General features: G+C 37.2%; 2 protein-coding genes across 4 annotated transcripts in view; one reads left to right on the top strand and one right to left on the bottom strand.

The window, feature by feature from the left end:
* Positions 1-3,994, top strand: part of ptk2bb (protein tyrosine kinase 2 beta, b) — a 23,083-nt gene extending 19,089 nt beyond the window's left edge. For both annotated transcript variants that reach the window (XM_051875461.1, XM_051875462.1), the window contains exon 31: positions 299-3,994. In XM_051875461.1, the coding sequence (XP_051731421.1) occupies positions 299-523 (225 nt within the window). In that variant the 3' untranslated portion in view covers positions 524-3,994. The remainder of the gene's footprint in view (positions 1-298) is intronic.
* chrna2b (cholinergic receptor, nicotinic, alpha 2b (neuronal)) lies at positions 2,833-16,709 on the bottom strand. 2 transcript variants are annotated; one of them, XM_051875464.1, is made up of 6 exons: positions 16,101-16,709; positions 10,623-10,774; positions 8,726-8,770; positions 8,451-8,560; positions 5,802-6,954; positions 2,833-3,243 (listed from the first exon to the last, which is right to left on the bottom strand). In XM_051875464.1, the coding sequence occupies exons 1-6, from the start codon at positions 16,165-16,167 to the stop codon at positions 3,118-3,120; spliced, it is 1,653 nt and encodes a 550-aa protein (XP_051731424.1). In that variant the 5' UTR covers positions 16,168-16,709; the 3' UTR covers positions 2,833-3,117. The 2 variants fall into 2 exon arrangements, with proteins under 2 accessions (XP_051731424.1, XP_051731425.1); XM_051875465.1 differs by having other exon boundaries at positions 16,110-16,709.

Genomic DNA, 16,709 nt, shown 5'->3' with positions numbered 1-16,709 from the left:
ATTTCTCATTAAGGGAATAGAGACAACCCTTTTAGACTGCACGCCAACCATTTTTCCCGTCCTTAAACTAGCAAAAGTGGATTTGGACACGCCCTAAGCGCACTTGCGCCGTGCGCTTTAGACCATGCGCTTAGATCGTTAAAATAGGGCCCTAACAATATAATGGTCTATACGGTTTTGCATTTTCATAGTGAAATGCCCCCTAAGTGTCGCTAAAAGTAAGTTTAATCTTCTCCAATACATATTAGACTTTAAGAGCACAAAGGTAAACTCAACATTGCTTTGTCTCTGCTCTCAGATTGAAGGCACTCAGAAGTTGTTGAATAAGGACTTGGCTGAGCTCATCAGTAAGATGCGTCTGGCCCAGCAGAACGCCATCACCTCTCTGAAGGAAGAGTGCAAGAAACAGATGCTGATTGCGGCCCACAGTTTGGCCATGGATGCCAAGAACCTGTTAGATGCTGTAGACCAGGCACGGGTGCGCTCGAACCTGGCCAGACCCAAACCTGAGGACGCAGACTAGAGGAGCAGCTTGGGACATGCCGACTCACAGCTTGAGTACAGGACAGATTGAATCACCTGTTTGTATTAACAGAACACAAACACCAATATGGAACATGAAACATCCAATAGTTTTACTGCTGTCATATCATGTTAAGTGCTCCATGTAAACTTTTATGATTCAGAAATCCAAGTATTTTAGTTTGTTTTTAGATTTTGTTTGGAGAAAACATCTTGTATAAATGTTAATAACAACTAGCTTGCTGATCCGTCTACATGACCCTAACATTCCTCTGGACATATTGTCTTATTAATTACATTTTTATGTATTGTAGACCAAAACTATATAAACTATCACATATAAGCAAATATGCTTTTTATGTTTGCAAACAACATTAAAAGATGTTGTTACTGGTATCTGTATTAAAGGAGATATGTAGAATTCAGAAACCGTTGTTATTAGCGACACCGGTGGCCATTAAGTGAACTGCAGCCAGCAACTTATTGCATGCTTGTGCTTGTACTTGTGCACACATAACGTACAAAAGACTGAACTTGATTCGAGTTAAAGGTAGGGTAGGCAATTGCAGAGAGGCTAGCAATAGCAAGTTAGCTTTGAAAACATAATATCCCACCCTCTTTTCAGAGCATCTCCAAAGCCACGCCTCCTTCAAAACACATGAATGCACACAGCCATAGCAGAGTCTGTAAAGTGTCACTCTCACAGGTTAAAATACCTCATGTCTCAAAGCACATAACATTACAATAATAATGATCGTAAACAACTTACAGAGTTGTACCACCTGACTGCTGCAGATTAATTTTGGCGTTGATAGTGTTGACATAGAAATGCATAAATCCAAGTCTGATCACTTGAACAGCTTCAGGTAGAACGTTGCGGGTTGCCATCTCGTAATTACTGTTACGACATGGCGTGAACGCAGCATAAACTCATTGTTTTGTTTCAGGAGGAACTGTAACAGGTGGCTGCTGTTTGTTTTTTGGCAATCAGTGGCTGTCTGTCAGCAATTCTGCATAGCCTTATGGAATGCGCTGTTGATGTGTAATGTCTGCGCAAGCAGAGGTATCTGATTGGATGAACATTTTTTTTGGTCCTGAGACTTCCACATAAGATATATGTACATGTTTTAATATTTAGACCACTTCTATTATTGATTGCTATCAGGATGTGAAGAGAGTTTCAACCAGTATAACAAAGTGTTTAAAAAACAAACTGCCTACCCTACCTTTAAGAAAGCATCTGATCATAGCGATGTGGATATGTTTGCACCAGGTCTGCAATTCACCGGCATCATGCCAACATCATAGTCTAATTTTAATACCTAAAGTATATTTGAGAAGCAAAATTCATTTCGTGTGTCAGAAGAGAGGCTCTCGGGAGCACGCAAAAACATCACACCCTTTTGATTTTCCCAGCAAAAACGACCCAAGTCCTTTACATAAAAATCAGTCTACAGGATTTGATAGACAACCTAGGAAGTCACGGAAGGTCTTTTTTGTTTGTTTGTTTTCATTACAAGCTGTTTACACATAGGTAATAAAAAAAATTTAAAAAAAGTAATTAATAAATGAAAATCTGGTAACACTTTACAATAAGGTTCATTAAAAATTAGTTAATGTATTAACTAACATGAACTAGCCATGAGCAATACATTTGTTACTGTATTTACTAATCTTCGTTAGCATTAGTTCATGAAAATACAGTTGTTCATTGTTTGTTCATGTTAGTTCACAGTGCATTAACTAAATGTTAAGAAGATTTTAATAATGTATTAGTAAATGTTGAAATTAACATTAACAAAGATTAATAATTTCTGTATAAGTGGAGTTCATTATTAGTTCATGTTAACTAATGTAGTAAACTAATGAACCTTATTGTGAAGTGTTACCGAAAATTCTTACATATAGTCAGTCTTTAAAGGAATAGTTAATTCAAAAATTTAATCATTTAATCACCCTCATATCATTCCAAACCTTTATGACTTTCTTCTGCAAAACACAAAAGAAGAAATTTTGAAGAATGTTGGTAACCAAACTGTTGCCAAACACTGAAACATTTCTAAAAATATTTTCATGTTCCACAGAACAAAGACATGCATACAGTTTTATAAAGACATGAGTGTGAGTAAATGACAGAATTTTCTCTTTCTCTTTAAGTCAAACAGACTCACCATTATACGCATACCCACAAACCACTTTGTCTCTATCTCTTTAGTGTACACTCCTTGATATGAAGAGTACCAAGACATGAGAAATACCAACCGCAGTGATTTTATTTGTGTATTCGGTTATAGTAAGTCACCAAGTCTCTTATCCAGTTGGCACTTTTAATTTGGACAATAATATTCAAGGTTATACAGTACATTCAAATACAAGCGTTTTCATATACAAGCTTCTCTCCTCTCAATTTCTGTCCTAAAAAAAATATCAGGCATTTGGTGCCACATTCCTGATGTCAAACATGCATCTTCTTACCCCATGCAGGGGAAATATCCCTGCTAGGAGGGGCTTTGTGCCCCCATGCTGGTTCTTCCTGTGGAAGCCCATAATTTAGAAGTCCTTGTTGTTCATATAATGTACTCACTGGCGTGTTTTCTAGATCATGCCTGCGAGCCAGGGTGGGAGAAAGAGCCCGATTGTTCCCAGCAAACATACTATGATGAACATCCATAGGAAGATTCTGTCTATTACCATAGCAACATACTTCCAGTCCTCTTTTACCTGTGTGAAGAGATAAGACAAATGAGTGGATTATTATAGCAGTAACACAACATGTTACTATAAAAGAAAGAAGTTTGTAAAACTTTGATGTTGACTTGACAAATTCTTTCTCGAACGTTTAAAATAGATCTTAAAGGCACAATATGTAAATTTTCGCTGCTAAAGGTCACCTGTTCAAAACAAAGGCGTAGCTTAATGACAACAACATTGAGCGTGGAATCATGGGATATGTCGTCTTTACCTCACAGCCAGACGAAAAGAATCCGACGGGACTCGCTCAGGGAGAAATCATGTTCATGGATGAGATTATTAACGTTACTGTAGTATGAAGCAGGACAGGGCTGCGTGCTGTGGGAGCTGAATCACTGGAGTGATTGCTAATGAGAGATGAGCGCGACACGTCTCGAGAGCAGAACTTTTATTATGCCACAGCTGCTGCTTCAGCTTCTTCCGGTCAAGTGTATGTAGAGTAATGCAGCACTGTTTTATCACATCATATACATTTGAGGGTGTTGAAAATGATGTTATAATGTTACTCTGTGTGTTCGCTCAGCTGCTTCTATGAGACGCTTGTTGCACACTTCAGTAAGCTAGATCGATATTAGAATATCATATTAATATAATCAAGAAAACGAGATTCAAACAACAAGAATAAACGTGTTGAGCTATATAACAGTGATTCGTTTTCTGTCTATAAATGTATCCAAACAGTTGTTCCCTTGTCTAATAAAAGATATAATATATTAAAGCATTTTTGGTGTTTCCATGGTTTCTACACTATAAAACCGGAAATCGAGGGTAACGCAGGTAAAATTGGTTATTTCTCTGGATTTAAACATTATTGGAAACATCTGGGATAATGTAAGTACACAAGTCAACAAAATATATAACATTGTTCTAGTGGTTTTTGGATATTTTAATCCAAAAATCTTACATATTGTGCCTTTAACAGGCTAAATTTGATGATGTACTGTAACTTGAAAACTATAGAAAAAGTTTATGTATATTATAAATAAATATTAAATAAAAAATAAATAGGATAATATTGAAATTGCCATTTTATATACTACCGTTCAAAAGTTTAGGAGCAGTATGAATTATTATTATTATTATTTTTTTACTTCTAAATTTCAATTTTATTTATATAGCACATTTAAAAGCAACCATAGTTGACCAAAGTGCTTAACAATATCAGGATACACAAACAAATAAACTAAACAAAAACCCTGTAGAAAATGTCACAGTGTCAAAACTCAACTCGAAATGAAAGCTAAGGAATACAGCTGGGTCTTAAGCAACAACTTGAACATTTCAACAGTCCAAGCTGTTCTTATGTGAACAGGTAGAATATTTCAGAATATTTTAGGAGTGTGTTTATGAGAATTTTTGACCATTCTTCTAGAAGCGCATTTGTGAGGTCAGGCACTGATGTTGGAAGAGAAGGCCTGGCTCACAGTCTCCGCTCTAATTCATCCCAAAGGTGTTCTATCGGACTCTGTGCAGGCCAGTCAAGTTCCTCCACACCAAACTCCCTTATCCATGTCTTTATGGACCTTGCTTTGTGCATGCTGAAGCATTAAGAGTTCCTTTCAATGGAACTAAGGGGCCAAGTCCAACTCCTGAAAAACAACCCCACACCATAATCTCCCCTCCACCAAACTTTACACTTGGCACAATGCAGTCAGGCAAGTACCGTTCTCCTGGCAACCGCCAAACCCAGACTCATCCATCGGATTGCCAGACAGAGAAGCGTGATTCGTCATTCCAGAGAACATGTCTCCACTGCTCTAGAGTCCAGTGGCGGCGTGCTTTACACCACTGCATCCAACACTTTGCATTGCACTTGGTGATGTGAGGCTTGGATGCAGCTGCTCGGACATGGAAACCCATTCCATAAAGCTCTCTACGCACTGTTCTTGAGCTAATCTGAAGGCCACACAAAGTTTGGAGGTCTGTAGCTATCAACTCTGCAGAGAGTTGGCGACCTCTGCGCACTGTGCGCCTCAGCATGCGCTGACCGCGCTCTGTGATTACGTGGCATACCACTTTGTGGCTGAGTTGCTGTTGTTCCCAATTGCTTCCACTTTGTTATGATACCACTAACAGTTGACCGTGGAATATTTAGTAGTGAGGAAATTTCACGAATGGACTTATTGCACAGGTGGCAACCTATCACAGTACCACGCTTGAATTTACTGAGCTCCTGAGAGCGACCCATTCTTTCACAAATGTTTGTAGACGCAGTCTGCATTCCTAGATGCTTGATTTTATACACCTGTGGCCATGGAAGTGATTGGAACACCAGAATTCAATGATTTGGAGGGGTGTCCCAATACTTTTGGCAATATAGTGTATGTAATAAAATAGAAAACAGTTTTGAAATTGTAATAATATTTCACAATATAACTGTATTTTTTTATCAAATAAATGAAGCCTTGATAAGCTTAAGACTTCTTTCAAAAACTATTTAAAGTCTTACCCACCCCAAAACTTTTGAACGGTAGTATTCACATTTTTTCATTGTATTTTTCATGTAAGGAAATCTGAAAGACACTTACACTAAAGTCAGCATCTTCTGCTCTCAGGTGGTCTGCTATATAGTGAACCCCCTCCAGAGCTTGCAGGACACTGGGGGAGAGCGGAAACCCTGGCTTGTCTGGTATTAGGTTGTCAGGCCTCTTTGTGACATTAGCTCTTCCACAGGGCTGCCTGGAAGCTGTGCCCATCTCCAGTCTAGGGGAGGGACTGAATTTCTGTAGAGGAGGTGGAGTTGAGCCAAGAGGGCAGGGCGAAGCAGTTTGGAGTGAAAGGGAGATCGCAGAGGACAGTGTCCCCAGTTCTAAGTCCTTATAACAGAAGCGCCTGCGGGACTCCTCCCCAGAGTTCTCCCCTCTGAACCAGCTAGTAGAGGTACTGAGGCTTGTGTTTGCCGGTCCAAGCACCCGTGACGTCATTCCTTGGCCCTGCCGCTGCAGGAGGAGGAGTTTCTGCCTGCGACGGCTGTCCGGTGCAGGTCTGCGCATAAACAGCCACCGTGGGATCAAATCCAAGAAGACTGAGTGAACCCAGCGGGGCATCTTATGAGTGCTGGGCGATCGGTGATGGACGTTAAGCACAAAGACCGTGATAACAATGGACAGGGTGACGAAGATCATAGTGAAGAGCAGATATTCGCCAATGAGCGGGATCACGAGCGAGGTGGACGGGATGATTTCTGTGATAAGCAGCAGGAAGACAGTGAGGGAGAGGAGGACTGAGATACACAATGTGATCTTCTCACCGCAGTCTGACGGGAGGTAGAAAACCAGCACGGTTAGGCAGGAGATGAGCAGGCAGGGGATGATGAGGTTGATGGTGTAGAAGAGCGGAAGACGGCGAATGATGAAAAAGTAGGTGATGTCTGGGTAGATCTCATGGCAGCAGTCGTACTTCTTGGTGTTGTAGGTGCCAACAGCATTGATGATGGCCCACTCACCACTCTCCCAGTAATCTTTCAAGTCCACCGTGTTCTCGATGCGCTCCAGGTCGATCTTGGCTTTGTCATAAGTCCACGAGCCGAATTTCATCTTGCAGTTCTGCTGGTCAAAGGGGAAGAAGGTGACATCGATGCTGCATGAGCTCTTGTAGATGGCAGGTGGAACCCAGCGCACTTTACCTGTGTGGAAGAGGTGGGCTTTGGTCATGTGGGTCACCGCAAACTCCCCATCTGCACTGAAGAGGACAACAACATTTATTTCAGCAGTTGCCACTTTTTAATATTTGCTTTGAAGCAATTAAACTTGCATGCTTGCAGTTACAATGACTGTAACAATGGATATGATGTTTTATTACTATTTGTATTATTATTTTCCAAACTGTTTTACACTAAATGCACACAGTTTGGTTATAGGACTTTTTAGACTTTTAACTGATTAATGAAGCCTTATAAAAATAAACCAAAACAAAACAATATTAATTAACTAAAAATATATAAATACATAAGTGGTGTACCAGATTAAGGGGACAAGAGGTATTTCAGCATGCTTTCAGCTACAATGACAGTAACAATAGCTATAAATATGATGTTTTTAAGTAAGCAATAACCACACAATACAAATATCAAAGCCAGAAATATGTATCAATGCAACTTTCATGAAGTAAACATTTTCTAAAAGCCTTCCTTCCGCCCGAAAAAAATAGTCCCTGACCGTAAACAGCAACAGAAGTTACATTTTCACGCCATTAAATGGTGGCAAAGACTGTCTTTATGAGTGTGTCAGTCAGTAGCGAAGACTTTATTGAAAAGACTGAATTTTTGAAAACGGAACAAGATGCAACTGATAAATGCTTTGACTAGTGCTGTTAGTCACGGGAAAACCCCTTAAATGTTAAAAGGACAAGATGATACATCGGACATTTAAACAGATTTTTTATTATGAACATAGGACTGACCTGAAGGAAAATGCTAAATCTGAATGCAGGTAATAAACTCGCTCACTCAATCTTTTTCTCACAACACTCCTCATAACAAGCTTCAATGAACAATATCATTTGAGAACATACAGTTTACGTTGCTAAGAGTGGTTGCTAAGGGTGTTGTGTAGTGATACACTGAACCGTTGGGTGAAGTGGTCATAGCCATGTTTTATCGTGAATAAAACACAACTATTGACCAATCAGAATCAAGGACAGGAACTAACCATTTTATAATAAGATTTACACTAAATTTACACACTTTGGTTATAGGACTTTGGACATTTTGCTATTTTACTTATATCACATATCACAAAAGGAAAATAACAGGATTAATGATGTTTTAAATAAATAAATAAATTGCAAAACAGTATAGTCAAACTATATTCATATTATTTTATAAGCTGTTATGTTATAAATGATGCCTTTCACGTGGAGTTTCAGACAGGACAGATTTGTTAATAATAATAATGATCCAGCAGTAAACAGTGTATGAACTGCCTCTTTGCATTACCTCACTCAAACAGTAGGTGGTAGTCTAAAAAAGTGTGCGAGTTCATTTCAGTTTAAGAGCAACTCCAATGGCATTGTATTACATACACCTTATAGATCATGTCACTGCTTGTGCGCTTCTGAGAACCGACTCTGCATTTAAAGCAGTCTACACAGCATTACACGGTTAATATTTTATGCTCTGGCTTGATTTCTTTGTATTTAACTGTTGTGTTGTTTAGCTTAGATAAATTGTTACTCACTTGTTGTACAAGACTATATCCGGGACCCAGATAAGTTCAGACGGAACCCTGATAGAAGTCACATTGTCGTAGTCTGAAGGCTTCCAGCGTAGTTTATAGTCATTCCACTCCTGAGAGAGAGGCCACAAATATTTAATGTCTACCACTATTATATTTGCCAATTTGAGGTTAGTCATTTTATTAATTAACCAGCTTTGCTCTTATTTATGGTGCCAGATCATTTGAAACTTTTTTTTCTTCTCTGTTCCATGTATTAACTTTCCTGCTGCACATACCTGCTTTAGCCAGACATTTGTTGTCATCATCTGATTCTTCTCGTCCTGTGGAGGACAAAAAGAAGGAAGGACAGTAGGTATTAGATGAGTCAGGATGCTGGGTTTGCTCCAGCAGAAAGCTTTTGGTTCAGAAAGGTCACAGACACCTTAACATTTTAATCTTCTGATGGACTTGAAGTCTTCAAGGACCATGTACCCTAGTTCATCAAGATTCTAAGGTTTTAGGGCCCTTTGAAATTTACAGTAAGTTTGGCATTACTGCCTCTATTAAGTGAATAATTAACTACATCTGTAAGCAAAACAGAAAAACAACTGGCATTTTGTTATGTATTGTTACAAGTATACTAATCTTTAGATGCCTTGGGCCAAAACAGACCGTTGTTCTCCAATATTGATCAAGGATGCACTTTAAATATAGGCTACAAACTGGTTCCTAATTTTTTTTAAAGGTTTGAAATGAATGGAAATCTGTGTAAGCTAATGACAGGGACATTTGTGTTTTTTCTTCCATTTATCTCCATTGCAATCTGACAAAGCAGTAGTAGATGTATAATAGTAATAGTAGATGTATAATAGTAATAGCATAAAATAGTACTATGTTAACTACAGTGTCATAGTTAACAAATAATCCTGAAACAATGTATCAGTTTCCACAAAAATTTTAAGCAACATTAATAGTATGAAATGTTTCTTGAGCAGCAAATCAGCATATTAAAATGATTTCTGAAGGATCATGTGACACTGACTGGAGTAATGATACTGAAAATTCAGCTTTGCCATCACAGGAATAAATTACATTTTATAATATATATAATAAAATAAATTTAGGTATTTTAAATTGTAATAATATTTCACAATATTATTGTTTTTACTGTATTCTTAATCAGATAAATGCACCTTTTGTGAGCATAAGAGACTTAAACATTTTAAAAAAATCTTACCATTCCCTAGCTTTTGAATGCATAGACACGAGCATATATAGCTTTAAGTCTGTCTAATGTTCAAAATAATTAATTGGTTTGAGTCGGACAAACTTAAATTAAACAAATTAGTTCAGTCAAATTAACTTTTATGAGTATTTAGCACTTTCTTTTTCTTTCAAGTTCACCGAACTGAAATATTTTATGTAAACTGAACTGTTTAATTAATTTGAGTTTTATGAACTTATTTTAATTTAGACAAATTTAAGTTTAACTGAAACTCGATGACACTCGAGAGGGAGAGTACATGCTAAAAGTATGTTATATAATGTTTTTTGTACAAGATTAATGTTAAGTGGGAAATTTAGTAGTGATTAATGTTTTGTTATGCTAATTTAGAAGAGTTTCTGTTAATGTGGGTTTTTGGAGCGTTATACCATCATGGTGACAATGGTGCATGCAGCTTGGTTTGAGAGCAAGTATGTTAAATGCATTATATTGCTGTACTAATTCAACAAGTGCTATACCATGCTATTGTTAACATGTTAGCAAATTAGCAAGTTAGCATTTTCTGGATTAGCTTGTTATAGCTAGCTAGTTTTACACTAATACAAATTTTTACATTTAGATTACATAATTTTAAGTTAAATCTATGAGTGTACTCAAGTTACGAACAATTAAAATGTATGAGTAGTACAAATTAAAAATCTGCCAGTTCTGCTTACTTAAACTTTGAATTTCTTAACTTAAAAATTTTGAGGCAACTGATTGCCTCAATTTTTTTTGAGTTTTGCCAACTGATTCAGGTTTACAGTGTATATGTAAGTCTCTATATAGCCTAATTTTAAATTGTTCATCATGTTCATGTTAAATCATACAGGTAGTAGGAATTTTCAGGTGCTAACATGTTGAAATCATGATAAATTGGGTGTCACTCTTTATTTCATCTTTTCAAGCTATAGCCTGCAGTACCTTACCACATCAATCAGCTGGGCGATAGATAAACCGAACTTGACGATGACAACATCAGAGGTGTTTGGTACAGGCCTTGACCACTTGTTGTAGCCGTCAAAGAGCTTTTTGAAGAGTTCATCTTCAGCGTGTGAGTCAATCTTCTCACAACAAGAAACTGCCAGTGGAAAAGACATTAAACTTTTTTTAAAAAATGTACAGCCAATATTTATATTTTGTCAAATAAAATGTTTCAAAAGAAATTCCAATATAGATATCTTATAAGACTAGTGTGATTTTTTTTTTTTTTTTTATCTAATTCAGCTACTGTTCGGCAAACAACAACAACAAAACATTTTATATGTTTAAACATACAGTGAGTATTTCACATAACTAATCTAGCCTGACTCCACGTTAACACACACAATCAAGAGAGAGTGGAGACAATTTATATTGTTTTATTATCCTATCCACAGCTTGTCATTATATAATGTCAGTCATGCACACATTTAAACTAAATTCCATCATCTGATCTGTATTGAACTTCAGTACAAAACATCCCGAGTGCTAGAAGCAAGCGGTTTCACACACTCAGCACTTTGAAAGTTTTCTTATAGATTTGAGAATGGCATGACAAATCATTAATTAAGTGTGTGAATTTGCCAAGCTAGACTTTAAATACTTAATAGACTCTCTGTCCTATTAGTTTATTAATTTATCTAGGGCTCACTGACCACACTATTTGCATGTTAAATAAGTAAAACATATAGTATTAAAGCGCTTCATCAGGGATTAACTCTCATTCATTTCTCTAATCATATATAATTACACGCACCATCACTTCTCATCTGTTGACTGGCAGTAATGGATGTGCTCAAAAATGTTTCCAGGCAAATTATTCCACAACCTTAAACTTAAGCAATATCACATGAGCAAGAGTTCTGTTTTTCTGAAAATCAACGGTACAGTATCTGCCGAGTGCCGCGGGTAATCACAGCTGAAAACAGTATGATTTGCTAGTATAATATTACCTATAAACAACAGTTCAAGAAGTTAATATTAAGTAACATATTTTAGGCAATAATAACGCCTGTTACTTTTTCTGTTGTTGATCTGACAACAAGAATACTTCCAAACAAAGAACCCGTGTTTCGTTCCTGAATGAATCAGTGTGTTTTAATGAATTGGTTGAGTAAATGATTCAATGACCCAATCGAAATATCACACTCTTATCACAGGCATACTATTCTTACTATAGCCTATGTCATACAAAGATGTTGCAGAAATAGTTCACATAGAACACATTTTCCACAGTGCTACTTTTCCATTGTTTTTCCACATAGGTCTACACACTGCAGCTAAATTCGGTTGTCAATTCACCGTGGTTACAACGGTGTCAATCATCGAAACTTCGGGAGTGAGTTGTGTTCCATATCAATACAGAACGATCATTTAGAGGATTCACTCCCGTATTTAAAGTCGGCATGAAATGGAAGTTGTGATAGTCTTTTCTTCCCTATTGTGAGGTATATCTGAGTGAAACAGCTTCTCAAACAAGAAGAAATGTAGGGCAGGACTTGATTTTTGTAATGCAGTTTTATTTTTGTAACCGCTAGAGGGTCAAAAGTTACATAGTGTAGCTTTAAAAGTTTTTTTTTTTAATTACACTGCCATGAGGCTCTTGTATTTAAACGCAAAAACGACTGACAGGCTATCTGGAATAGCCTGTCAGTTCCATTGCTGCCACTCTAAAAAAAAATGGTGCCATATAGTACTAAAAGTGATTCTTTGGCTCGTAATCATAGGGGAACCACTTTAAGTGCTGTATAGTACCAAATCTTGGTGCTTCAGTGGTTCTTCAGCGGTTCTTTACCGGTTCTTTGGGATGACTGAAGTGCTATATAGCACTGCTACCATATACAGAACCTGTTAAGTCCCTGTATGGTTCTTCAGTGGTACTTTGGGGTGGTTAAGGTGCTATATAGCACCACTGCTGTACAAATACCCCGTTAAGCCCCTTTAAAGGTTCTTTACGAGCCAAAGAACCACTGTTCGTACTGTTTAGCACCATTTTTGTTGAAGAAATAAAATGCGATATGGCACCTCTTATGGGTTCTACATAGCACCATTTGACAAAGGAGCTGTAGAGCACCTTTAAAGATATTGTGCTACATAGCACCAAAAGTGGTTCCCCTATGATTACGAGCCAAGAACCACTTTTGGTGCTATATAGCACCTTTTTTTTTTTCTTTTTTTTTTTTGTGTACACTAGAACGCTGCTAGGTTTGAGAACCATACCTAACCATTGTATAACAAATTGCTATATTTCAGTTTTCCTTTAGACCTATACTGAGAAGAAAAAATGCTATCTGAACATTGCTTAAAAAACCTGATATATGAAAAAAGCCAGCAATTTTTAATGATATATGTGGGCTTGTGTGGCTAACTGAATGATGATTGATTCTCTTTTTTTTCCGGGAGGAGATGTCCTGTAATCTCTGTACCTTTGGTTGACACCTATGCAGGACAGAGCCTAGACACCATTAAGCTGGCCAACTCGGTCTCATCTCTGAGCTGAGAAGGCATTAACACAGAACCCTGAGGACAGTGTTTGCACATAGTATGTGTCAGGCCTGCTATTTGAGTGCTGTAGCGTGGCTGGAGTTGCTCTCTGAGCGCAGTCATTTGCTGTGTGGTGAAGTGAGCTCCCTAGGGTCATGCTGGCACAATGAGTCACACTCTGGGCGAATGACAACATGCCATTAACAAGTCAGATTTAGGGTCTGCACCACAGGGCATTAGCACAGTGGGACATGATGTGAAACCCAAGCACAGCTAACGAATACAGTCAGTGGCCTGCAGATGGGGAGGAAAATATTTTCTCACCTCTGGCACATTTCTTGCTTTTTTTAAGCATATTATGGACAGGTCATGCCGTTCAATTACTGCTATTATTACTCTGAGGCTGGGAATTTATATTTTTAGAAGAAAACAGCCTATAACCCATATCTAACCCAAATTATTAATTTATAGCATATAGCTTATTTTCATAAAGAGATATTTCTTCTTAGTAGTCATTATTATTATTATTATCATTATTTTTTAACCATATATCCACTAAAATAAAGTATTACTCACCATTGTCATAAAAATAAACAAAATTATGGAAGATTGAGAATCCTTCTTTTACACTTCTTTTTTTTTTTTAATTATTGTCATAACTTTTTGTCCATACATTCCTCTTGTTACAATCATTTCTGTCATCTCGTCTTGTCCCCACTAATGTTCTAATTGTCTTAAAAAATGTTTAATTTACAATTGTAATATATATATATTCACCATTTTGAACAGGAGTAAGGAATGTCAGACTGAATTCACATTCAACTTCTCTAAGAAGTCAGAAATTAATCAAGCATAGCATTCAACCATTAAAACTATTTATTTTTCTAATTATTTTTCTATTAAGGACTGCAAGTAAATAACTGAATAAAAAAATAATAAAGTGCTTTACTATTTTTTCTGCCTTACATTATGTGGTGGCCTAATAAATTTGTTAAGCACTGTAGCCTATATATATATATATATATATATATATATATATATATATATATATATACTGTACATATATATATATATACTGTATATACATAAGTATCACCCCCCAAAAAAGGTTTTAAGCCAGTTATTTATATCTTTTGCTGTAGTGTGTCAGTAGGAAATATCAGTTCACATTCCCAAATATTTATTTTGTCATTAATTGTAATAATCCAGTGAGATTTTTGAATACACAAGGAGTCTGATAACAGCCGGTGCTCCAAAAACAGATGAAACAGATGAAACTGAGACAAAATAAATCCAGAAGAACTGTGGCCGTGTCTCCAAGACGCTTGAAGAAACCTTCCTGCAAAGATACAGTACTGTGAAGAGTTTTAGGCACTTGTGTAAAAAGTGAGCTGTAAAAAGCTGTAAAGTGAGGATGATTTCAAAAATACTGTCATAAATAGATTTTATTTATCAATTAACTTCTATTAACTAAATAAAATCAATATTTAGTGTGACCACCCTTTTCATTTAAAATAGCTTTTGTCCAGGTACACTTGGGCATCATTTTTCAGGTAGCTTTGCAGGAAGGTTTCTTCAAGTGTCTTGGAGACATGGCCACAGTTCTTCTGGATTTAGTTTGTCTCAGTTTCATGTTTCTTCATGTAATCACAGATGGATTTGATGATGGTGAGATCTCCGTGTGGAGCACCGGCTGTTGTCAGACTCCTTGTGTATTCAAAAATCTCACTGGATTATTAAAATTAATGGCAAAATGGAAATGTGAACTGATATTTCCTACTGACACTCTACAGCAAAGGATATAAATAACTGGCTTAAAACCTTAAAATTAATGGCAAAATGAATGTTTGGAAATGTGAACTGATATTTTCTACAGTGTACAACATTTAAATTAGATCTCATGTGAATTTACTGTGATTTTTTTCTTAAGTAACAATCACTGTAGTAGCCTACTATAGAAACTATTGGGTCCCGTGAATTTTTATTTATCTTTTTATTTATTTTTTATGTAAAAGAACATCAGAATCCTAGCCTCATTCAGAATTCCATTTTGGAATGGTGACGCCTGCGTCAGTTATGCAGCCTCTCAAACAGCGCGTCTGTTCTCCAGTCTGTGAGTGTGAGCAGCAGAGCAGGTGGACGGATTTGACTATACAGTCTACTAGGCTGTAGATCAAAGCCTCGGACCTGAAATTGGATGGCAACCTGCTTCTTCGTGTATCTCCGTTCAACTCTGGAAACTTTCCAGAGCTCAGGATGTCCTTAAGCAAATCCGATGCAAATAGCGGCGGTAAAGTGCATCCAGCTGCAGCTCGAGCGCACGCGGGAGGTGTCAGATGCCCGCAGTGTGATATTCATTCATCAGGAGTCCAGCGGCAGCTGACAGCGAGCGGCCACATAAATGAAGAGACGCTCGTGGAGAGTGCGAGCGTAAACGCAGAGTGATGAGCAAGCCCAATAAATCTGCCTTGATTTAAGCGCCATAGAGACTTGGCCGTGGAGAGGACGTTTCGTTTTACTGGCAATCGTGCGTGCCATTCTAATGCCCACTACACATCTCTGAATGTGGTTGTGAAAGTCAAATATACTGTACCCCTGCGCACCCCTCACGATGGTTTGCTGGTTTAAAATAAGCTGGTCTTCATTCTAACCAGCTTAAAAAAAGCTTTTTTTTTTTCTTTTTCTTTTTTTTTTTTAAAGCAAAGAAAGCAAATAAATGAAATTGATCAAAGTACGTTAGTAATGCCTAAAAGTAATCCCTATAAAAAATCCATCTTAAAATGGACTGTGTTTCTGGTCCAGTGTGGCATTAGCTGGTTTAAGCTGAAAGACCAGACTTAGACCAGCAACAAAGCAGCTATAGGCTACCTTTAGGCTTTCCTTTAGTCCCCTTCTTAAGCAAAATTTGTGGAAAAATGTGAAGAAACAGAAGTGAAACTTACTTGACTCACATAGGATAGTGCAGAGAAGAGTAATCCGCAGGAACTGATTCTCAAAGCGCTCCATCATACAGCCAATTAGTTTCAAAGCATTTCTATTTTTTCCAGCTCTATTCCACGCGACAGTTTCCGTAGAATTCAGTTTTTTTCATGGTTTCTGTGTTTTCTGTTGTGGTGTCATAGGCTACTACATCTGGGGCTGGTGGTTGTAGGCAATTCGAGGCGATATGTTCTCCTCACAAGTTATTATTATTATTTTTATTAAGTTATTATTTATAATTAGCTATTATTTTTTTTTATCACGTGTATTTTAAGTGCTGGCAGAATCGGCGTTATGTTTCGATTTAAGTTGCATAAATCCAGTGTTTATCCATATTTCTCCAAACTCGAAGTTTCCTTCTCTCTACGTGAAAAGGCACGATGATAAGCTTAATTTTTGCGCACCTGTTCAGTTTAAGATCAGGAACACAGATTCCGTGCTGCAAAAGTATCATTTATTTCCATTTGCATCCAAAAATAAGGATTTTTAGAATTAGATGTATCCCAGAGTAACTCCATTTGTGTCACAAAGTGCACAGATGTACTCATGACCGGCTCCTGCTGTTTCCAGGG

Source organism: Ctenopharyngodon idella, chromosome 20 (genome assembly GCF_019924925.1).
Source record: "Ctenopharyngodon idella isolate HZGC_01 chromosome 20, HZGC01, whole genome shotgun sequence".
NCBI classification, from domain to species: Eukaryota; Metazoa; Chordata; class Actinopteri; order Cypriniformes; family Xenocyprididae; genus Ctenopharyngodon; species Ctenopharyngodon idella.
Note: the sequence above shows the minus strand (reverse complement) of the source record. Positions and strands in the feature narration are given on the sequence as shown.